The 25,508-nt window shown below is 37.7% G+C and overlaps 1 protein-coding gene across 3 annotated transcripts in view; it reads right to left on the bottom strand.

Annotated features, from left to right (window-relative positions):
- Nucleotides 1-25,508, bottom strand: part of KCNT2 (potassium sodium-activated channel subfamily T member 2) — a 377,107-nt gene that overhangs the window by 220,423 nt on the left and 131,176 nt on the right. For all 3 annotated transcript variants that reach the window (XM_059048725.2, XM_059048889.2, XM_067027514.1), the window contains exons 4-8: nucleotides 17,828-17,876; nucleotides 15,390-15,449; nucleotides 5,241-5,315; nucleotides 3,935-4,018; nucleotides 739-833 (exon numbers count right to left, since the gene is read on the bottom strand). In XM_059048725.2, the coding sequence (XP_058904708.1) occupies nucleotides 739-833; nucleotides 3,935-4,018; nucleotides 5,241-5,315; nucleotides 15,390-15,449; nucleotides 17,828-17,876 (363 nt within the window). The remainder of the gene's footprint in view (nucleotides 1-738; nucleotides 834-3,934; nucleotides 4,019-5,240; nucleotides 5,316-15,389; nucleotides 15,450-17,827; nucleotides 17,877-25,508) is intronic.

Genomic DNA, 25,508 nt, shown 5'->3' with positions numbered 1-25,508 from the left:
GGAAGCAGCCGCAGAGCACAGGGAGATCAGCTCGTGCTCTGTGACCACCTAGAGGGGTGGGGTAGGGAGGGGGGGAGGGAGACGGGAGAGGGAGGAGATATGGGGACATATGTATATGTAGAGCTGATTCACTATGTTATACAGCAGAAACTAACACACCATTGTAAAGCAGTTATACTCCAATAAAGATGTTGAAAAAGATAAAAAATTAGTTCATTAAAAAAAACAAAATGTTTTCTATAATAAGCAACCTACCAGTTGCCTCGCACTGTCCTGTCTGCCCTCGCTTTCTGCCTGGATGCCCGAGAGGACACTGGGGAGGCGGGGCAGGCAGACAGGGACAGGCAGGGACAGTGTTCTCAACAGCAGTTCTGCTCTGAAGATTATCGAAAGATGAGGGCACCCCCATGCCAGCAGTTTGAAGGACAAATTCTTGTTTGACAACTGTGGCATGCAGTACAAACTCTTGTGATCTGGTTGTTTACAGCGTTTAGGAAAACCTCAGAGCTGCAATAAATATCACTAACAAACGATTGATGTGCTTTCTTGTTTTTTGTTCCTTAAGACTAAAGTAAGGATTTTACTTCTATTTCTTTAAGTGACCATTACTTTTTATAGTGCATATTCATCTACTCATTTATTGTAGCCGAATCTTAATTAAAGTGGTTTATTATATGGTTTTGTTGAACTATAATTAAAACAAAACATAGTAAAAATGCTGATCATATATGATCTTACCAGGTGAAGATAAGGCATAGTAATGTAGATATTAAAATCAAAACTTGATTAAACATTGCAGACTGTGTACGCTGAATGGCTCTGTGTAGATCGTTCTGAAATAATACAGAACAAGAATATTTTAAATTTTGATAGATACTACATATTCATGAGTTTTGTTCCATTTATTACTATGTATTACATTTCAACCATCTTGTGCATACTCAACACATATACTTTAAATGGATATAGCAGCATATTTTCGTTTTTGCCTTGGTCTAAATAACCTCACTGTAACATGCATATTACCAAGATAATACTATGGGAGACCATCAAAGCACCAAATTTTAGTTTACTCGCCTTACAAACATCTGTAGAGTTGTTACACTGACACCCCAAAAGCCCTCCACTGTGAGTATGCTCTCTTGTGGAAAATTCTAATTTTAAAAGATCAGAAAATAATATGTTCAATTAAGGGGAAAGTAATAGGTGGATCAAACTACAACCATATCTCATTCTCTGAATCAGGAAAAATAACATGAATTATGCCAAGCGATTTATCATAAAAATAAAAAAGTATATAGCCACTGAACATTTTTAGATTAATTTCATTCACATTAAGAGAAATGTGAATTCAAGATATAATTTTATTTTCCAATTGAAAAACGTTGAAAATAATAATACCCACTGTTATTTAATATGCAAAAAACAAGCACTCATATATAATACTGCTCATGTAATTTGTTATAAATTTCTTGAAAGTAATTTGGTAATACAGGTCAAAATTCACAAAAGTATGCCCTTTTTACTTCATGGATTCATTCATTTAATTAGTATTTACCCCGTAACATAATTTCTAAAAGCTAACCACATGAAAATTATGAGATGGAAATTGAATACTTATGTATGTTCATCTTTATTACAAAATTATATATTTATTATGTGAAATAGTGAATGTCCATTACTATTAAAGTAACTAAAAATGCAATACAAAAATGGTTAAATAAATTGATGAAAACTAGAGAGCAGATTTAGACGCATCCATTAAAAATGGTTTGAACAGGAATATTTAATGACATAGGAACCTGTCCACCACATATTACTATATGACAAAAAATTCAAATTATAAAATTAAACATACAATTTTGTGTGTGTGTGTTTTCATAGAAAATATTAGAAGAATATACATTATTACTAGTGCTTAGTCTGTGTGGAAGGTTTGCGGTTTTGCATAATGTTTTATTTTATGGTTTCCTGTTGTATAAATTTTTTATAATAACATTCTAACAGTCTGCATATCAGGACTGCGTGAGATAAATAACTTCATCAATACAAGAAAAGTCTCAATGAGCCATAGTTTATCTTCCTCTACCACACATTTAACCAGAACTGTAACAAAAACAAAGTTGACTAGAATTTCACCTCGCATCTCTTACTTTCTTCTAACAGAGGTGTTAATGAACAAAAAAATAAATTAAAATTTAGCAACCAGGGAGAGAAGAAGTAAAATATAGAGCTATGATGGGAAATGAATCCTAAATTAACAGTGCAAAGCACTACTTCTACTCTCAACGATTGACTAATGATTCCTCTCTTGGTTAGGTTACTTTTTCCAACAGCTAATAAACGCAAATTAGCAAAGACGTTTATTTTCTCCTGGAGTACTGCTTTTTCATTAGGAATTTAGGCAATCTATATTTAGTGAAATAGTATTTTTTTGGACAGTTAAGACAGACTGATGTTTCCACAAACCATCCACAGGCTACACTCTCCCCTTCTTAGCCATGAACTTTCATGAAGCTCCAGTGGTTAACACAGATGTTTAGAAATATTCATCTGGTTGTGAATATTCAAATGTTATCCAGTTATTCCTTTTAGCCACAATTTGTGTCATAATTTCTGTTAAAAAGCTATTTACATTGTAAAGCAATTATACTCCAATAAAGATGTTAAATAAAAAAGCTATTTAAAAGAAAAACAAGTTTGCCTCCAAACAAATTTAATTTCTGTGTGATAAAATTAATAATATTGAGCCCTTACTACGTTTATGCCAGATACAAGATTTTACACATACATATACATGTATGTATATATAATTTCATTTAATTCTCACAGCAAGCCTGTATGTAGGTACTTTTATTCTCTTTTGAAGATGAAGACATTAGCAAAGAAGTTCAATCATTTGCTTATCTTATCAAAGCACTTAAAATAGAGTAGACGCCTATGAATACCTGTAGAATAAATGACCAAACAGCAAGCTCACTCATAAGTGTCCAAGCCTATTACAGCAGAGATTTTGGTCATAGTTATAAATCAGTCCTCCTGAACAGGGTCAGCCTTGGGCAAAATGCAACTGTGGCACATCTCTGAGTTCTGCAACTCTTCTTTCCTGCTTCCCTTTCTCCCTCCTAATATCCTACTCCCAACCCAACCCAGCCTAAAAAGGTGACTTTACATGAGGGCCTTCTGGCTCCGATACAGGGTCTTACGAAAGCCTGTAGATTTTTATGGACTGTGAGACTACCTACAGTTAAGAACAGTTTGGGCTTCCCTGGTGGCGCCGTGGTTGAGAGTCCGCCTGCCGATGCAGGGGACGCGGGTTCGTGCCCCGGTCCAGGAGGATCCCACGTGCCGCGGAGCGGCTGGGCCCGTGCGCCGTGGCCGCTGCGCCTGCGCGTCCGGAGCCTGTGCTCCGCAACGGGAGAGACCACGGCAGTGAGAGGCCCGTGTACCAAAAAAAAAAAAAAAAAAAGTTGTATGGTTACCTGTGAAAGACGCAAATGTGGGAAATAACCTGTTTCAAGTTAGGTGCCCTTAAACTTAACACCTTAAAAAAGAAAAAAAGAAAAAAAAAAAAAAGAACAGTTTGACAATGTTACCTCCTGAAGCCTTAAAACCAGGGGTCCCGTTATACATCAAGAGATTGCCTTAGAAGGGAAGGCTGTTTGTCTTCAGGAAATTGGCTAACTAGTTGGACCAGTCCGAACAGCAGTTAGCTTCGGTTTGGCGATATTTGGAATATGTGAACTATTTCTGTTTACCAGCTCATAGGGCCTTATGAAGGAAGGGACATGGCAATGTGGGCATTTTATGACTTTTCATTCTCATTAGGATATAAGCAACTTGGGATCTATTAGCTTAGACATTTATGAATGAGGTAAGAAATAATGGAGTGTTGAAAAATATTTTCGTCTTTACACTTGTCTCTTATACTTACAATCATATTTTCCAAGGCATGTTTGGCTAGCCAACAGTTTAGAAAGACCGGGACAAACAGATTCCTTAAGGAAGGCCAGAATATCTGGAAAACAAATCAAAACTAAACTTGTATCTCAAAGCAAGAAATCGATACGATTGAGAAGAAATGTGAAACAGAAATCAGTTATTAAAAACAATAGAATGATCTAAAACACGTGGCAAATACTTTAAACTCATATGACTATTGAAATGCAAGGAGCAGACAGGATCTTTTCATTCATTCTCTAAGTCTTACTTAAGGAAAAATTCTTTGGAAAATTGTTGTAGAAGCAGAATGAAAATAATCAGCTCTCACTGGATGTCAGCTGTAACTGTGCTAATTCGATCACTAAATCTTTCGGTGTGACTGTTTATAATAGACATCACCTCTTTCTTTTCCGCAACTGAAAGTAAAAAGTAGAGGTAAGGAGACAGAGCTTTAGTTTTTCATAGCATTACCACTTAGTCTCTACAGACTGAAACATTCTTAGTGACATTGGGGGACTGTGCTCCGGTGGAATTATATTTAATTAGCCATTCAATCTGGGGCCAGCTGCTCCTCTAGATAAATCACTCAAATTAAAAGCATTGTCAGAACCGAGCAACAGCTTCAGATCATATTGACTTCGTAATTTTCCAAATAAAATTCAAACAAATAAGGTGTTAGAAAGCATATTACCAACAGATATTACTGTAACTTTATCAAATAGAGATTAAGACCTAATTTTGCAATGGGAAAGTGCTAGTTACATATTCTGTATGTAGTTCAACAGGATCACTGGGGAATTGGTCCTCCACAGACTTTGATAAAGAAGCAAATTACTGGTTGTCTGGCTGATGGCAACTTTCTTAGTAAAAAGAGAACCGGACTTAAGAAATCCTGTGGTTAAGCTCGAGATAAACATATTCTTAGCATGAAAAACTTTTATAAATACTTGGTTTCTATTTTTTTTTTTTTTTATTCCACAATATACACAAGAAATGGAGTGATTAATTCCTGGTCTGTTTAGACAATACTGACACTTGTTAAAATGGCACCTCTAGAGCATATATTTCTAAAAAGCATTTCATTTTGCTATTGTACTAAATCTCATTAATTTTCACTTAATTTCACAAACCAGTTATCCAATGGATTTTACTATTTATTTTTTAATCCCATGATTTAAAACGATAACAAAGTCTAAATTCATTCATCTGAGCTAATATGTTATCTATTACTATTTAGATTTAAAGACTTTATGTCTAATAACAAATTTATTTCTTTCAAAGATTCTTTTAGGACTTACTGAGATAACGAAGGGAACCGCATTAATTATTTCCAAGATGAAGGGTATTCGTAAAATCTGTTCCCAGATGTTTCCCTTCCAAGAAAGAATGAGTAAAAATGAAAGTCAATTATAACTGAATCCCATTAAAGGGGGAAAAAGACAGCATCAGAATTTCTCCAGCAATAAGGATGCTTACATTAACAGAATACCAAATCATTATTTAGAAATGTAGCAATGACTTTTAGAGATTATTTTGCTGAATGTAATTGTGCCCTCTCAATTCTGTAGTCAGTTTAAGAAGTAAAACAAATGTTTGTAGTAGGCGTTGAATATTGCACATAACACATTTTAATCATATCATATTTCATGGAAGAAAAGTTACTAGTAAGAATAAAACACATTAAAAAACCTTACAGAATCAATGAAAAAGCGACTCAATCTTCATTTTTTTTTAACTATAATAATTACATTCACAAACTTTAAAGCATATCAAATAGTTCGCAAACACAAACATATAACAATGTTCCTTGGAATTAACATTGTTTTTAGATTAATAAAATCTAAAGGGAGGATTTTCTCAATCTTCTGGATTCTAATCTTCCAACCCACATAGTGCAACAACATTATTAATCAGGCCTGGCTACCTAATTTGTGGGGCTAAGGGCAAAATGAAAATGCAGGGCCTCTTATTAACAAATTATGAATAATTTCAAGAAGGTGACATCAGAGCATTAAAACAAGCACGGGCCCTTCTAATTGTGCAGCTCTGGGCAACTGCACTGACTAACAGGTCATTCCGGAAACTTTCTTAACGGTATCTAGCAAAAAAGAACTCAGAACTTCCTAAAGCAGTTTATTCATCTATGAAATAAAGAACCACCCATTAGTAAGGCAATTTGAAATCTGACTCCCTGTAATGTCTAATTATTTTGTGACACTGGCTATAATATTGGGATTCTTTATTTTTCTTGAGGTCCCAAGTGGAGGTGTAAAACACCTCCACTTCACAAGGCAAGTTCTAGATCAGCAATCGTCTGTGTGCTAAAGAGGTTTTGTTCTCTTTGGTTCACCACCCATCTGCAAGCTGTGTAAAGTGTGGTGGAGGGAGCAGGTGAAAGAAACAGAAGCACTGAGACCCCCTCTGTGCAGAGATACGAGGGCGCTGTGTTACTTCCCTCACCACATCCAGCTCAGTGAGGAGAGCTCGGGTGAACGACTCAGATCGCCGGGCCCAGACATGGGGGCTGCTTTTGGTGAATGCTTCAAACATCATCAAAAAACAGCAGAGCAAAGAGAAAGAGGGTTAAGATGAGAACAGGCCACACTTACGCCAATCCTAAGAGGTACTTATTTTCTGGGGATGAGATATAGACCCTAAAGAATGAAACTTATGGCCGTTCCAAGTTCACACTCAGGAGGGCTGTGTTCCTAAGGGGACATGGAATCGCGACCAGTGGTGGCCCTCAGGACCCCAGGGCCTGGGTCAGAGCCCTAGTGGGCGGCCTGAGGCTTGAGGCGTCAAGGAGTTTGGCCAAAGGCCTCAGGAGAACCACAAAAGCCCCGTTTGCACCTGCCATCAGAGCAACCCGACCGCAGACTCTTCTGTGCCAGTCGGGCAACTTCGTCCCAGAAGCTGACCTCTCTTCTCCCCATGGCTCCTCAGCCCTGAGGGACCAAATCAGCTGGTGTCAAATAAGGGAGGAGGGAGAAGGAGGACATGGTCCCCAAGATGACCCCCTGCCCCACGCGATTGCAGGCCAAGAAAAAGCTAAAACCGGATGAGAATTTTAAACTTTTACATACTGATCATAATTTCTTAAGTACTAAACTGAGATTTGCATTGCGACTGAAAAGTCTAAAAAAGCTAAGACACCTGCCCAAGATTTCATCCGATGAGCATGGCTCTTAGCACAGTGACTGGATTTGAAGGAGAAATGTAGGAAAACTAAAGCCTTCTCCTACTTGCACTGAGTCAGGCCTACCTATTCAACAAACCATTTATAATTGATTTTAATTATGTGAAGCTCCTATTTTTTATTGTGCAGGTCAACACTACCATTTTTTTTTCATCAGTTTTTTACATGACTCGGTTTCAAGAATGCTTAACACTTGGCTTACTCTTTCCCTACTGTGTTTTCACTTGTCATTGTACATCGTTCCTTGATGGCAATGATTCTGCATAGGAAAAGAGACTGGTGTGACCAGAAGAAGACGGCAGGGTGGAGTGGGGAAGGGTATGAGTACAGTTACCACTGGCCATATGGCAGGATCTTTCTACGAATACACAGCAAGATTAGCGTTAGTTTTCTTAGCTGTGGCACATTGGAAAGTTTAGTTCATAGTAAACCAAAAGCCTTTCTATCTCTAAGTTCCCTCTTCATTTCCATTTATAACACACCAATTTGATTTTTATGATTTTTTTTCTCAAACCAGTAAAAGAGTCTCATGACTGGTATGTGACTTGGTTGGGTTCACTTCTGATTTACCTTCCATATTAAAGCCAGAGAATTCTTTCTAAAATGCCACATTTCCATTGCCATCATATTAACATGCAAACTCCTCATTACATCATCTGAAGCTTTATAATTTGGACTCTGGCTACTGGTTTGGTTTGTACCTACTACATTCCTAGCCCACCTTGAATTCAGCTACAGATTCATCACACGTAAAACTGATTTTGATGCAGTTCTCTGAACACACTAGGCTATTTCATACTTTTACAACTTTGCTCACACACTTCTCCCTCTGCTTGGAATGTCTCAGTCCCCATACCTTCACCACTAACTGCCTGGATACATGTTTGTAACATTTTATAAAGCTTATTTGTTTAGTTAAAAAATGTGTTTATATTTGTTTATATGACATTTGGACTCAATAAGCATGTTGATGAATAAATGAAACTTTCAAATATTTTATACATATTCTTCCCTTCTTGGTATAATTACTGGTGCAATTATAAATAAGTTGTTAAACTTATGGCCACAAGCTCAACAGAAATTTTCTGGAAGAAAGCATTTCAAGAGTACATGGCTATATACCCATCTTAGGTAATCTCATCTATGTGTCAACTTCAACATATCGTCAATAATAAACCAATGCCTTCCAATGTTGTATCTCTAGCTCAGACCAATATTCTATCTGAGAATCTCTTTCAGATCTCCACTGCCTAATCCACTGCTTCACACAGATGCCTCAAAGGCACCTTGTGGGTAATACGTCTAAAAGTAAAATTTAAACGACAATGAAAACATGACAATTCAAAACCTATGGGATGCAGAAAAAACATTTCTAAGAGGGAAGTTTATAGCAATACAATCCTACTTCAAGAAACAAGAAAAATCTCAAATAAACAACCTATCTTTATACCCAAAGCAACTAGAGAAAGAAGAACAAACAAAACCCAAAGATAGTAGAAGGAAAGAAATCATAAAGATCGAAATAAATGAAATGGAGATGAAGAAAACAATAGCAAAGGTCAGTGAAACTAAAAGCTGGTTCTTCAAGAAGATAAATGCAATTGATAAACCTTTAGCCAGACTCATCAAGAAAAAAAGGGAGAGGATTCAAGTCAATAAAATTAGAAATGAAAAAAGAGAAGTTACAACAGACACCCCAGAAATACAAAGGATCATAAGAGACTAACAGGCAACTCTATGCCAATAAAATTGACTACCTAAAAGTAAAATTTATGATGTTTGCCCTGACTGGTTCTCCAGTAACAGAAACCAAAAATTCTGGAGAAACTCTTTACACTTTCCTTTCACATGCTAAACAAGAAGAATTTGTCAATTAGACTTCCTGATTCATATATGGATCTCGAGTCCTCTGGTTCTCATGCTAACGCTAATCCCACTCCAGCCTCCTAACGGGTCTCCTCCCCTTCCTTCTTGCCCCATTCCCATTCACCTCCCCCAATGTCACCAGGAATGCGTTTCTAAGGCACATCTCATGTGCCAATACCTACCCCTCACCCCACGCCACCCCCACTCACTTTGAAACTCTTGAACAATTCAGACCTTTGCACAGCGAAACACAGATTCTATTACAACCTACAAGGCAACATATCCTTTAGCTCTCCTTGACCTCTCCACCTGAATTTTAAAGATCATTCTTTGCAAAGACCTTCCACTCCTTATCTATGCCAGGGCCTTGGCACGTGCTTTTGAAGAGACTTGGAAAATCTCCACCTTCCTTTCCAACTTCCCTTTGTCTAGTTAATTCACACACATCTTTCAGCTCTTAACTCAAAATCTTTTGAGTGTTTTGAGGCTTTCCTTGCCCCCTCATTGCACACACACCAGACAAGATAAGATTCCCACACTAGGTTTTTCGAGCTTCAACATCCTTCTCATTCCTTTTTTTCAGTTTGTGTTTATATATTTAATCAACGCTTAGTTTTAATGTCATGAGGTCCAGGTGAGAGCATCTGTTTAGTTCAGGATTCTTTGCTCTGTTCCTAAAACAGTCCTTGACAGTCTGAAGCTCTTCAATAAAAACTAGAACTGCATTATGTCAAACACGCTCCTGTTGATTCAGAGCTAATGTGTGTGTATGTTTGTGTATGTGTGTGTTGTAGCAAATAAGGAATTTCCCCCTGAGGACTAATTTTCACAATCTAAAATTATACAAGGAGGCAATGTACTCATTGCTAAAAATAAGCAAATAACTTTTTTATTATATTCATTAGGTTTAATTCTAAGATCTCAGGTTGTCTTCTGAACATTCATAAATTATCTCCCCTAAGATGAGCTGATGAAAAATAGATAGAAAAATTATCCAAAAGTTGCATTAGCTATTAGAGAGTCCCCATGGGCCTGCATCATATAAATCCACATGATAAAAGTAATTATGGTGAAAAAAGAAAGCCTAAATCCAGAGAATGCCACTACATAGAGAAGCATGAGATAAGATCCAAAAGGCAGGCGCATGCCTTTCAAAATTAAGTTAAATACCTGTTTCACTTAATCTTATTTTCCTGAACGAGATGAAAGGCATTAGTCTTCTTCCAAAAGGTAACCTAAAGAAAAAAAATGTTTCTAAAAAGTAGGTTTTTCTATTCTAAGCGTGTAGAGCTCTCTGTGTTCCTCTTCTTATAGACAGAATTCAGTAAAATATAAATAAAAACCTAATCTAACCATTCTACAACATTTGGTATGGATGTAACCTTCCTTAACCAATAAAAATGCAGGACAATAGGTGATTTTCTAAGATGTACCAGGCTTTTATTTTTAACATAAAAGAAAGTGCAAGTTTGGAACTATTATCTCGGTAACTCTAAAAAGCACTTTAAAAATTATGACTTATGGTAATTTAGTTGTTTTTAGCCCAGGTTGGAACATGGGACTTTTATTAATTTATTTATTTATTTTTGGCTGTGTTGGGTCTTCGTTTCTGTGCGAGGGCTTTCTCTAGTTGCGGCGAGCGGGGGCCACTCTTCATCGCGGTGCGCGGGCCTCTCACTATCGTGGCCTCTCTTGTTGCGGAGCACAGGCTCCAGACGCGCAGGCTTAGTAGTTGTGGCTCACGGGCCTAGTTGCTCTGCTGCATGTGGGATCTTCCCAGACCAGGGCTCGAACCCGTGTCCCCTGCATTAGCAGGCAGATTCTCAACCACTGCGCCACCAGGGAAGCCCCATGGGACTTTTAAAAAGCATTTTCTTCTATAATATTAAGAATACCTATATTTAAAATATTTAACCAAAAAGACGAATAACTTACTTTCCTTCAATGAGTCTAAATTATGGAGTAACCCTATGGCAGTCTTTTGTATTTCTGAATGTAAACTCAACAACATTTAGATTTACCATTTCCATGGCATGGTAAGCAGAATCACCAGGATCTAGGCATCCTAGTCCAAATGCTTTGTTCTTTCCAGAAATAAGCCCATCTTGATGTTAACATTTCAAAACTGTTGCTTTTTATAAAGCGATTACTGTATAGAAAAAAGAGTTGTAGATTTAATCAAAGCCTTCTAGGTGTGCTGAACTTTTGTTTTCAGAGATTTGGAAATTATGCCAGGGTGTGTTTTTGTTTCCTTTTGAGTTGAGGAATGTGTGTGTATAAATAGAGTTCTATTTTGAAAGCAGCTGATAAAGACATAGGGGGTATCTCTCTGACAGAAGAATAAGAACTTCCCTGTTGGGTAACCCCTGCGACTATTTTGACAAATAGCGATAAACAAACATGAATTGAATGATGATTTAACTTCAGACCTGCAATCCTGTATGACAGGGGACAAGATAAGTGGATGTCAGGGATTTGTAAGCTATTATCTGCTAACCTCAACACACACTTTTAAGAGTTTTTGCTCATTTTGCTTTTACTCATTAGTCTTTTGATTTAAAAAAAAACTATAGTCTCCATGATAGTTTAAACTTTTTTAACTGTTAAGGATTAAGTCATGCATATTTTAGAAAGTCTAATTTTAAGAACTAAAGTACTTACAAATAAAGTATTAAATTTATTTTTAAATATCACATATATACATATATGTTATATATGTAAATATATACATTATCTGTATATATATATAAAGATGTAAACAAATATGAGAAAATTGTATGTTGATTTGCTATTGATATTTCAGAACTAGAAATATCAAAGAGCAATATTAGAAATGGATTTTATTACTAATACAATATCCATTTCTGCATACCTGTCTATAATTTTTCTTAAGTCTAATTTAAGAGAAGGACCTCATTTGAAGTTCTGCTATATGGATTTGACTTATATATATGCCATAAATAGTTATCAATTATTTAATATTTTCATTCCCCAAAATGTATCCAACAGTTTATTGAAAAGGTCAGAAGAGCTCATGAATTTGACTGAATATATGAAAGGAAAAGAAGGTAATTAACAGCAACCTATCCTTCCAATGTCACATAACTCCCTTTTATCTCTTGTGTTGTAACACACAGGACTCACTCCCCATGAACCTCTCCTCCATCTAGACATTAATGGTTTTGAAGGTCAGAATGAAAATACTGTATGTCATCTAGCTCTACTTGCTAGGTCTTTGCTCTCATTTTATAAATGGCAGGAATTAATTGATTACAAATGTCAGCACCATATAATTACAATGGAAAATTATAATTCCATCTTGAATCTCTTCATGCTTTTTAAATGACTATTATTAGCAAAGCACCAAAGTTAATTTCATATTACTTTTTAGTTAGAATTTGGAGCATGTACATTCACCAATGCAGATTAATAGTTTGGCCAGTTTATGCATTTGTACATACTCTTGTACTAGCGGAAGAGATTTCATTAAATTACAAAAAAACACCCACTTGCCTAAGTTTTTAGTATGTCACTTTTTGCGTATCATATTCAACAATTTATCACATACTTGAATACTAAAGACCTTAGAAGATAAGATAATATCTTGGATGTTAATTTACTTGATTTTTATTTTATTCTTCTAGGTATCCAAACTCCAGATTTGTCAATCAGTACGTATTTATAGAGCACCTATTCTGACAAGAAGATATACTAATAAGCCATTAAAAGATCCCTCCTCAACATCTTATTCTATACTGTTCATCACTAAGCTAGCACTTTCTAAGTAATTTAGGATTAAGTGACCAGCTATGTGCAAGGCCTTTCAGCTGCCTCCTCTAACTTCAAAATATTCTTTCAGGCATCATTTTGCATCTCCTGTGCTCTCAGAAAAGAACAGAATGTATCCAAAGCTAATTAGTAGTCCTCAACTTCCTGTTCTGGCTTATTCTTACTTTTTATAAACCTTGCTTCATTCATCATTTTTCCCTGTCCCCTCCACTTGCTCTCTTTAAAAGATGCAGATTTTTATCATCGTGAGGCAATCTTCCACCTAATTATATTGCCTCTAGGGAGCTCCAGTACCAGTCAATCAACATTCTTCATTGGACAATTTTACTCTCAACTGTACTCCATTGAAATTGGGCTCTTAAGGGTGAATAACAAATGATCTCCCAAATTGTAAACCCAAAGGCCTTTCTCAAGCTTCTTACTAAACTTTCCAAGGTTCCCATGCTTTCATTTAACACTTTCCTTCCCTAGACATTTCTAACATCCTATTTTTCTCATAAATATTAAATCAATCCATCTGTATTTTTTTTTGGAAGGCACTCACTCTTTTCTTTCTACCCTTTCTAATTCATCAATCTCACCTTATTAGACATTGGCCTTATGTTCTTTAGGTGGAGTTGATGAGAATTTTAAAAAGGAAGCCAGCAGAAAAGGTGAAAGAGTCTGTAAAGACTTCTTGCCCTAAATTTTGGATTAAAAAGTAGTCTAGGGAATGTTATCTTCAAAACCTTACATTATGAAGTGAGAAAGAAATTTATATGGTAGATAAGAATTCCCCCCAAACAGAACCTTGAAGTGCACTTGTTGACATCGTACGTGCAGATACTGCGAACTGGAAATCCGTGATGCCTACGGCAACCATTGTGATGACTAGTCACGCTTCTCACCTATTCCTCTGTCTGCCCTCGTTGCTCCGTTCCTCCAATGGCCACCCTATAAGCATCTTCATTAACGTGGGCCTTCCCTTCTCTCCTCCATTGGTTACTATCCCATCCTTAATGGACTTGTATGCTTCCTTCATCATCTCTATGGAAATGACTGCCAATTCTTTTTTTTTTTTTTTTTTTTTTTTGCGGTACGCGGGCCTCTCACTGTTGTGGCCTCTCCCTTTGCGGAGCACAGGCTCTGGATGCACAGGCTCAGCGGCCACGGCTCACGGGCCCAGCCGCTCCGCGGCACGTGGGATCTTCCCAGACCGGGGCACAAACCCGTGTCCCCTGCATCGGCAGGCGGATTCTCAACCACTGCGCCACCAGGGAAGCCCGCCAATTCTTAATAAATCTCTCCTGCAAGTCCCAGAGCCTCCTTTTCAATTGCCTGCGTGTCACAGCTCTTTGTCCAAAAATACCTCAGATTCAGCATTTCCAAAACCATCTCCGTTATTCCATCTATCTGGACCCCGGTCTGATTTTTTTTCTTGATGTAACTTTTCTTGGTTTTACTGCCTTGTCCCCAGTCATTTGGATTTAGGAAATCTTAAAATGATTTTTGACATTTTCTTCTCCTCATCTATTTCAACTAACCAGCTGATGATTTCTTTAGTTTCTACCTTCATGACTTATCTTGCATTGAATGTATTCCTTTCATCCAGCCAAAGCTTCACGCGAAGTTTTCCTTTCATACTGCAAATGCATCTTAGCTGAGCATGTGGTTTTCGGTGCCATGTCTCTTAGACCTGTGCTGCACAGATGTTCTGAACTAATACTCCTAAAACGTAGTTACAGTTACAGAACTCTCGTGTTCAACATGCCGCATCAACTGCCCACTGGAAGTTGCCGTACAAAACCCTCACTATATTGTCCCATCTTTTTCCACCAATATTTTCCTACATAGGCCATGCTCTGCCCAAACCTAAATACTTATTCATTCTTCCAATTTCATATGCACATTCCTTCTTTTACGCCTTTGCTGATTCTATAAATCCCTGTGGTGCTTCCTTGCCATCCTTCTTTAGTGAAGTGACTGATTCAAGGACTCCGCTTAAATCAGTCTTTTCACCCCATACGACCTCTCTCTATGAAGTCCCACAGGACTTTATTTGCACCTCAAAGGAAGTACCTATTATTCAGCCTTGTATTACTATTGTCTATATAATTTTCTCCTGCCCACCCCCGCTTCTAGATTGTAAATTCATTGAGAAAAAAACAATGCACAGTGTGGCACTCTGCATCAAATAAGAACTTAATAAACATTTGTTAAATTGGGTTAGCCAAGCAAAGCTTCGCCAAAAATGAAGGGAATTCATTAAAATAATTCCTAACAGACATGTTTTTCTCCCTCAGTGTTTCCTGTACAGATCAGGAGAAGAGGTGGAGAACAATAAAAAGCCAAACCATTCCATTTGCTTGTCTCATATGAGCATGCACGTAATCGGTAAATTAGCCCATGGGAATTAGTGAAGTATGTTTAAGCCACCAAGGAAAACATTACTATGTTACCACAGCTTTTTATCACATACTGGAGAGGTTCAAAATAATGAAAGGGGCTTAAGAAGATCTTGCTTTATCCCCAGAGTATGACTTATAAATAGAGGAATACTGGGTCAATGCTAGTAATGTGTTCTACCAGCAGAAAACTTCTGATTAAAATAACTTACCTTATAACTGAGATAACCAAGTAGTATTGTTTCAAAGAGACTTATCAATGCCACTGAAACCTAAAATATAAATTATACCTTCAATGAGAAAATACAACAAAATCAAAATATATATTCTGATTACAATACTTTTAACTTTATATATATATGTGTATATATGTGTGTATATGCATATGTACTTATATATATATATATATATATATATATATATATATGATATAGGGGGTGCTATGTGTCACTTTAATTTCTATATACAGGTGGTAGGCAGCAGGCTGTCCCAGGCACTACAGCTTAGTTTTTATAATTTCTAATACTCCTCAATAAGTCTTTTTTAAGTTTATTACCACAAATGTAAATGTAGGATTAGAACAGCCAGATGGCTGGAATCTTCACTATATGTAAAGAATAGGTTCTGTTTGTGTGTGTATTCTTAATACACACAATCCCACACACTGTCCCACCACAAAGAATGCTCTCCCGGAGCCACACCACCACCATCTCAGTACACGCACCAAAAATGGCAGTTCCCTTCAGAAAATAAAAGAACACAAGCTTGGAGTTGAAGGATACTTTCCATCCTATCACCCACCTCAAACAAAATGAAACATCCTCAAACACTAAACAAAATAGTCCATGTCAGCACTTCAAGATCCTTTCAGATTTTATTGGAATGGACTTCCCAGCCAATTCCCCTTCTGGCGCTGGACATGGGCATCCTGCAGCCCCCTAGACAAGCTTCCACTTTTCTCCCTATTCTCTACTCTGTCTACAGTTTCCTCTGCTCAGCTACCAACGAGCCATGATTGCAACAGAAAAAGTAACCAGTAAAGACATCCAACTTATTTTGTGTTAAAGACCCTAGGCACGTCAGGAGACAGGAATATAATCAAAATAAGCAAGCATCAGCATGAAATAACTGAGCTAACAAATATATTTGTTCACAGATTTGTGAGGGTAAAGTCAATCTGCATGAGAAAGGCAGATACCCTAGCGTTTTAGATTCTGACTCCTGTTGGAAGGCAAACTTTGATTTAGGTGAATATTAAAATATAAGGACAATTTAAAAACATATGAATGCATGACAATCTAAGTAAAATAAGTCCAGAAGTACATACAGTAGACAGACATTAAAAGAGAAATTTTTCACTTTTTCAATTTTCTCCACAAATTCTCTAAATCATAATCTCTCACTTTTTCTAGAGATACACATTGTTAGATGATCTCGAGACCACCTTTAGCATGAATTGCCCAAAATCCTATGTGAAAATGAGTGTTTTTATTATTTTAGAATATCACTATCAGATAAAAGCAATTTGAACAGATCAAAATATATTTCAAGGCCATATATAACTATTCATAAAAATATTAACTTACTTTACAAGTGTCTATGGCACTGAAATGAAAGTCAGTAAAAAAAAAAAAAAAACATAAAACACAACTTGACTTCAATAAAATACAAAACATGCAGACATAGTAACAACTTGATTCATAGTTATAATCACAATGCATACATAATTGAAATAATTTACTGTCACATATAAAATGTACAGACCTCACAGTCATCCTGACTTTGAAAGACAACCCAAACATTTGATTTTAAAGTATTTTAAAGGTTTTTTATACACAGTGAGACTTAGAGTCCTTCCATTTCTTCCAGACTCAACTGTTTTTAATGTTAGAGACTCTCCTCTTTGAATGATTTTTGCTTTTGAAAAACAACAGAAACTAAAAAGTACCTGCAGGAAAGAGACCGGAGTAGAGGAGATGGGAAGTTGTCAAAAGTTTGCCTGGCATGAAATTCAACAAAAAAAGGAACAGAGAGGCCCAGAGGACCCCAGGGAACACAGCACCAATGTAGTTCAGACACACCGTGCTCCACACGTTTCCTTACTCCTTCTTCAGGACTCCTTTTATGCCAGGGTACACTTTTGTTTTCTTTAAAAAATTATCTGCTTAGGGACCAAGCTCTTCCTATTGGTGATATGAACTGTTTGTTCATTTGTTTATTCATTTAACAATTATTTATTGAGATTCCACCATGTTCCGAACATTGAGCACATAAGGTAAAAAATGCAAACATGGTTATGGGCTTTTGATTACTTTTTCAAAGGTGATATAACCTAAGCCTTTAGGAATGCCTAAAGTAGTTTGGGGAACTTGTTGTGCCTTCAAACAAGGTTGGGTTTACTTTAGTTTCCTTCAGATCCTCAAAAGCTTTCTGAAGTCTAAACCTGATCATGAGGAAATTCTCAAAAGGTACAATGGAGGGCTCACGTAAACGTGAAGAACGGAATAAAAATGTTAAGGTGTGCATCAAGATTAATTAAACAATAAACCAAAACTCATTTTTAAGGTCAAAACTTTTCTCCCCAGTAGTATTGCTTAGTAAAATATAAATAAATCCAGAAATATAGGAATAAAACAAAATTGTACATAACCTGTAAGCCCCATAAAGGTAGACTTCTGTTCACCCAAAAGATATGAGACCTATGAAAAGAATGATAAGACATTAGTTTTTTTTATTAAATGAAAAAAGCATTCATTTTCACATTTTGACTAAAGTTGGAAATATTTAAATGTTGTTAGCATAAAAAAACAATAAAATACCACTATTAAAATTAGAAAAAATTCTTATATTGCTTCAATTTTCTTTTTGGTAATACTCGTTTTCTGTTCCAGGAAAAAAAAAAAACAAACCTCTTTAATTTTGTTTTCGGTCTCATGTTAATCATGTAAGAAAAGACAATGGGCCCTTATTTAAGGAGTGAGGATGGCAGGGTAGAAAAACTCAAACCACCTGCTAATCAACTCTCCACTGAAAAGCCACTTAAGGATCTTCCATAAACTCTAGGACTTTGTTATTTTTAACACAATATATTGGCAACACACATTCAACAGTCGAAATAATCAGAAGAAAGTCAGTGACTCAGATTGCAGAGCACATTTATATTCAGATTTGAATTTTTATAAAATATTTAATATATCACCCCAAAACCTGTGACTGAGGTTAGCATAAAACATTATGCAGGACAAGGAGTAATTGTCCTTAAATGTCTCTTAAAAATCCTATTATTTCAGACATTAAAAATTGTTTATAGTCTGCAAAGAACACCATACATTCTAATGTCCTACTAGTTATAATTTCTCACTGTTTATACCTCACCCTTATCTACGTCATTTGGTATACAGTTGATTCAAACACTAGTCATTCACAGCAATACACTCTACTTAGGAAAAGATGAAAATAGCTGTATTATGCTGCCCAAAATATGCAAATAAAAAACATACAAAGAGGAACAAAGCCTACTCACTGGAGTTATGAAGTATTCGAGGAATCCCATAAAAGACTGTGTATTTTTAAATCTTTGAATAATTTTCTTTTTCATAATATGTTAAACAAAAATAAAGAGCAATAAACTCTTTAAAATTCTTGTTTTAAAGAGAATTGCAAACTTTAGAATACGATTCAAAGAAATTACCAAGCATATTAGACTAAAGTACCCTTTGTGATTCTAGAATGTAACATCTACCTGGGTGATTAACATCTTCAGTTGCTCCAAACCAAACCCGGGACCTTTCTCACCAAAACAGGGCCTCTCCTGTTTTCACATCTCAGTCAATGGAACCAAATTCCATTGTGTTTGGTTAGCCGAAGCCTTAGGCATTGTCTTAGATGCTTTCCACTCCTCTGTTTGTAAATACTTAATACATGAGTCACCAAACCTTTTCAATTCTTCCCACCAAATATCTGTAGAATGTTATCTACCTCTCTTCATCTCCACTACCACAGCCACCTTAACCTAAATTAATCATTTTTTGCAACTGGACTCTTGCAAAAGCCTATAACTGGAACCCTACACCTCCTTCTGCCTTGTACAGTTTTTCTCCAAATTACAACTACAGAGATTCTTTCTAAATGCATGTCATCACATCACTCCACTGTGTATTTTTTAAAAGCATTTCCTTTTTTAAAAAAAAATAGTTACGTATTTGTTTTTGGCTGCTCTGGGTCTTAGTTGCAGCATGCGGGATTGAACCCACATCCCCTGCATTGGAAGGTGGATTCTTAACCACTGGACCACCAGGGAAGTCCCTCCACTGTGTGTTGACACTTCACCTTTGTCAAGATAAGGACCAAAACTCTTGACCTGGCATTCTGAGACTTCGTCAACCGTGACATGCTCCTTCCGATCACAGCCCTTTTCACATGGTCTTCCGTCATCCGGGAGCTCTCAGCTCAACCCTCTCTCAGGGAAATCTTCCTGAAGGCTTCCCTTTGATCAATGTAGCCAATGAATCTCTTAGGCCATGTCACTCACCATACCTCCCCCGCCACTCATCTCGGTGGTAACCTTGTATTTGTTTGTAAATGTATTTCTTTAACAGTTGACGCCTCACTCAACTGCAAGTTCCACAAGATGACGCAGTATGTCTATTTCACCCACCATTATGGCCCTAATGTCTTCCCAAGTACATGCCTATAGTAGGCATGGCAACCAATACAAACGGATGGATGGTGCCGGTAAAGACACATCGTGAGTGACGAGCTCAGCAACGCTGGCATTTCCAGAACACGTCTCATATGTGTTCTCAGTAACATTTGAGAAATCAGGCCAAAATACGGTACGCAGGAGCGAAGAGGGATAACATATATGCTTTTTTGCAGATAGAAATGGTGTGCTACAAAAACTATGAAATAATTAAGGAGATAGCAATCTCTGTAAAATCATACAATAAATTGCAAATAAGATGTTTGAGAACATTTTCAAAAAGAGATCGGTAATTAGCATAGATTTACTAAAAGCTAGTTATCAAACTGATGGCACTTTCTTGGATCTGACGTTGTTTTAATAGGTCTTGAAAGATCAGACACTTTAATTTAAATAAGACTTTGAAAAAAAGATTTTTTTGGACAAGACTGTGCCACGTGGAATAAGTTTCATAATCCTTAAAAAAAGTTTCTACAAGACTGTGATATGTAAATTTTGATAAAAAGTGAGATCTTCAATGGAAGATGGATCTTTCACATCCATTTACCAGGCCCTAAGCTGAATAAATGCATAGAAGGAAAATGTACACATTCTAATAAAAAGCTGGTGCCCAAACTCTCCTGCATAAAATAAATTTATCAAGAAAAAAGAATGTGGGATCTGCTCTGCGCAGTGCTAGAGAACCATCAAAACAAACAAGAGGTCTTCCCTGGTGGCGCAGCGGTTGAGAGTCCGCCTGCCGATGCAGGGGACGCGGGTTCGTGCCCCGGTCCGGGAGGATCCCACGTGCCGCGGAGCGGCTGGGCCCGTGAGCCGTGGCCGCTGCGCCTGCGCGTCCGGAGCCTGTGCTCCGCAACGGGAGAGGCCACGACAGCGAGAGACCCGCATACAGCAAAAACAAAACAAAAAAAAAACAAGAGTTGAAACTGAAACTAGCAGACAGACTAATTCCAAACGAGGCTTAAATCCCATTGACAAAAAAGCACTTGGAGGAAAGAAATCCTGTACAGAAATATTTATTTCAATATTATTTATAGCAGGAAAGTAACTGGAATCTACCTAACCAACAAAAAGAGAATAGTAGTAAGTAGGCTCCTTACCATTAACAACAGCAAAAATACCATCCATGAGAAAAAAGTCACTGATAAAAATGATGTAGATAGGGCTTCCCTGGTGGCGCAGTGGTTGAGAATCCGCCTGCCGATGCAGGAGACATGGGTTCGTGCCCTGGTCCGGGAAGATCCCACATGCCACGGAGCAACTAAGCCCGTGAGCCATGGCCGCTAGGCCTGCGCCTCCGGAGCCTGTGCTCCGCAACGGGAGAGGCCACAGCAGTGAGAGGCCCGCATACCGCAAAAAAAAAAAAAAAAAAAAAAAAAAAAAAAAAAAAATGATGTAGATAATATTGTCATAATTGTATCAGTGTGAGTGTGTTACACATATACGTGTATAGATAGAATTTACAAAAGATTGGTGGTCAAAATACTTATTTCTAGGTATTGAGATTTTAGGTAATTTCTACTTCCTTTTCCTTGCCCTATGTATTTATACTGCAATAATCATGAACCATTTATAAAGTCATAAAAATAAATTTCACTTTTTAAAATTATAACAATAAAATAACAAAAGCAAACATAAAAACAAAATTTATATTACTCAGTTATTCTAAATTAAAGTAAGCCTATAGATAAAATCATGTTGACGCATCATGAAAACTGGAAGAACCATATCCAACAATGGAAATAATGAAGTTAAATATGGAAAATTCATAGTATGCAGCCCCAGCCACTCCTCACAGCGTGCTTATTTATGGTGAATAAATACATCTCCTAAAGGTAAGAAAAGAGCTGCTGAAAATGTCAGACCTGCTCTGGCCACAGAGGTGGAGGTCAGGCGGTGAATATGTTAACCAGAAGAAACAAGCACCTGGTAAACATGCGAAAGTAACAGGGTCGCCACGTGGGGCGGGATTCGTAAGAAAGACTTGTGGGTCACAGCTCAAGGCGAACTCGGCGTGCCAGAGCTCCAAACACAGAAAGCAAGCTAGTATTGTATTAACGAAAATGTAAGATCCTAAACCAGGGAGGAAAATCGCAATGAGTACTGCCTGTGGTTCTAGGTCCACGTTTTTAAAGCCAGACAAAATTTAGCATGTGACCAGAATACTGAAGCATAGCAGAGTCTTGACAATATATTAGGAACATTTTCCAAGAGCCAAATCCTTTCAAAACTCAGGTATACTTCACACCAACTGTCGGGGTGTGGAGGAGAGAACTAAATGTTGAGTCTTTGAGAGAATGCGAGTTAAGAGGCTTTCCATCTGACTCACACGGGCTGAGGCAGAAGCGGCTTTCCGTCTAGCAACATTCGTTCTCCCCTTCCACGGTACAGAGGTGGGTGCAAAAAGCGACTCTTCATCTAAAGGCCACAGGTCAAGGTATGACATGTGACCGACTGTCAAATGAGATCTGAGTATGAAATACAAGTAAGAGTGAGGCTTCTCATTTGTCGGCCAATAACTTTAACAATTGTATGTGCCTTCTCCGTGCTCGCGTCATCTTTCTGAAAGCTGACTGCGGAGGATTCTAGGGTCTTAGGACAGCACAGAGCCTCAGAATGAAAGTGGCTTGCATATATAATATGGAACTTACCATGCTATAGTGTGTGTGGTGTGCGTGTGTGACCATATGGAGAAATATACGAAGAGCACCAGCATTAGACTCTAGTAAACAAAGAAATGCCTTTGAATGTTTGAGTTTACATGTTACAGTACTTGGAGATGCTTTAATCTATACTATAACCAATGTATATGAGAGAAGGAAAGGTCTACATTATGATATTCAATCTTGTTGGTCATCAGATAGTTAAAAATACTGAGAAATTGTATTTCTTCTTTTAATCGTTGTTACCCTAAAGAAGAAATACCCTTTAAAATTGGAATGTCATCTCAACTCACTGGTTGCTCCATTAGGCACTGATTGTAAATGTAAATCCAAGTACCATGAAATAGAAGCACATTGACATGCTTCTTACTTTGGTCTTTGTCCTTTGATGTTGAAAGTTAATAATCACTTCAACAACTTCTAAAGTGGGAAAGGATGCGTGGGTTTTGACCCTTTGAAGAGCCGCCATAAAAGCACCAGCAGAGGCAATGAGTCAATGCTGATGATTCAGCTCTCAGTGAGATTCATAAACTCCACGTGCTGGATGTGTGTCCTTTGCTAACGCCTTTCAATCAGTTACTGCGAACTGGGTGTATATGAGAGCTCGTCAATTGCACAATTTCATACATTAAGAGTGAAATTCATTTCATATCCTTCAGTTTGTCCACAGCTGCAACATTTTCATATCAGTTTTGACTCCTCGGACTTAAAAATAAAGCAAAGCGGCACAAAATACCTTCAGCTTTATTATGTCCGAAGCTCTAATTAAATAAATCTCTTTGCCGAATTAGTCTGATTATTTAAAAACAGAGCCTGTGCCCATAAGGGCCACTGCTGTTTTTCATTAACCGGTATTACATTGTCAATGGGAACCAAACAGAACATTGTATTCAAAATGGAGCCCTCAGTTTTTTTGTTATATTTTTTCATTGCAGTAATCTGATTTTTCAAGTGTATATCCACTGTAATTACAGTTGAATATTCTTACTAATATGGCATAGAAGTTAATTATGGGAAACTTTGTTCCTCTTAATGTTTTCAAATAATATTATCTCACTTTGCTATCACCTGCCAATGCCCTTTTACTCTTAGAAGGATTCTATCATGCCTCATTTTATGATTCCCAGGTCTCTCTAAAGTACATTTTATTTATAAATCACCAAGTTTTAAAAACAATGCTGAAGGGTTTTTGGAAGGGTTTGAAATGTGATCCACTTTTAATAACACATAGACAGAAAATGTAACATGTGTAATATTCACTGACATCTCTAGGCAGTGGTCTTCAATCATCTGGATTGTACAGCACTATCAGTAAAACCATTGAGCATAATTCCATGAATTCAGCAACATTCACTGACCCACCAAGTCCTATGCTAAGTATGAAAGCTACAAAGGCAAATACAACATGGCCCTTGACCTTGGTGAATGTATACAGAGAAGAGAGCAGTAAACAGTGAAATCAAGGGCAACATGTTAACTGTGGTGACAGAAATATGTGCAGGACACTCGGAGAATCCCCAGAAACCACTACTAACCCAGAGTGGCACTGGGTTATAAGGCATGGATGTCAAGTGAGAGTGTCAGACTAAGTTTTATCCAGTAAATTGTGGTCCTGAAGGTCCAGGGGTCCTGAGGTAAGTTGAAAAAGAGTGAATGGGAAGGGACAGGAGTGGAAATCATAGGCCCAAGAACTGGGAGCAAATGTTCAAAGGCCCAGAGACAGTGGAGAGCAGAGAGTATAGGTAAGTAGCTTCAAGTAGGTCAGCATGGCCGGACTAAGAGGCTGGTGAGATGAAGTAAACAAAGGATCTTCATTTACTCATGCCCACCCATTACTCAGTCAATACTCACTTGTTTAATAACCACCAGTGCCATATCGTGCCAGGCTCTTTGGATTCAGACAACAATCTGTGCCTTTGTGAAATATCTATTGCAATCTACATGGAACATACAGAAAACAAAATAGGGCTTCTCTGGTGGCGCAGTGGTTGAGAGTCCGCCTGCCGATGCAGGGGACGCGGGTTCGCGCCCCGGTCCGGGAAGATCCCACGTGCCGCGGAGCGGCTGGGCCCGTGAGCCATGGCCGCTGAGCCTGCGCGTCCGGAGCCTGTGCTCCGCAACGGGAGAGGCCACGACAGTGACAACAGTGAGAGGCCCGTGTACGGAAAAAATAATATAAAATAAAAATAAATAAATAAACAAGTAACAGACATACCCTATGTGAAAGAGATAAAGGCAATGGAGAAAAATGTAAAAAGAAAGGAAAAAAGAGTATTCAAGAGAGTCTTGTGAGATGAATACAATTTTAAACAGGATGTTTCGGTAAGGCTTCACTAAAAATTTGATTTTGAGTAAAGATCTGAGAAAATGTGTCAGAGTTACCTGAAGGAACTCCGGACAGAGGGAATAGCAGGTATGAAGGCCCTGAGCTGGTAGGGTGTCCGGTGTGACCCAGGAGCAGAGAAGAGGCCAACGTGACTGGAGCAAAATGGGTGGTGGGGGGGGTGAGTAACAAGGAGGGAGATGCAGGGAAAATGGGGGTTCTTATAGCCATGGCAGGTACTTCGGCATTCAGAGCACAGCTGTGCCAAGATCTGACTTATACTTTCAAGGAATACTGGCTGCTTCGCTAAGAATAAACCAAAAGGGAGAAAAGGCAGAATTAGCAGGACTAATTAGGAAGGGTACTGCAGTAATCCAGATGAGAGAAGATGGCTTGGCCAAGGATGGTAGCATTGAGAAGTGATCGTATGCTGCACTATCTTGAAGGTAGAAATGATGGAACTTCCTGTGTGTTTTGCACATGCTGCAGAATGTGAGGAAAACAGAGAAGTGAAGACTTACTGACTCCAAAACATCTGGCCTGACAACTGTTCGGATGAAGTTGCTATCAGCCAAAATGTAGGAGGTTGTGGGTTGAGCGGGGTTTGGGGAAGGATGGGGTTGCCATTCACTGAGATGTAGAA

Source organism: Kogia breviceps, chromosome 1 (assembly GCF_026419965.1).
Source record: "Kogia breviceps isolate mKogBre1 chromosome 1, mKogBre1 haplotype 1, whole genome shotgun sequence".
Taxonomy (NCBI): domain Eukaryota; kingdom Metazoa; phylum Chordata; class Mammalia; order Artiodactyla; family Physeteridae; genus Kogia; species Kogia breviceps.
The sequence above is the reverse complement of the archived record's forward strand: the minus strand, read 5'-3'. Positions and strand labels throughout refer to the sequence as shown.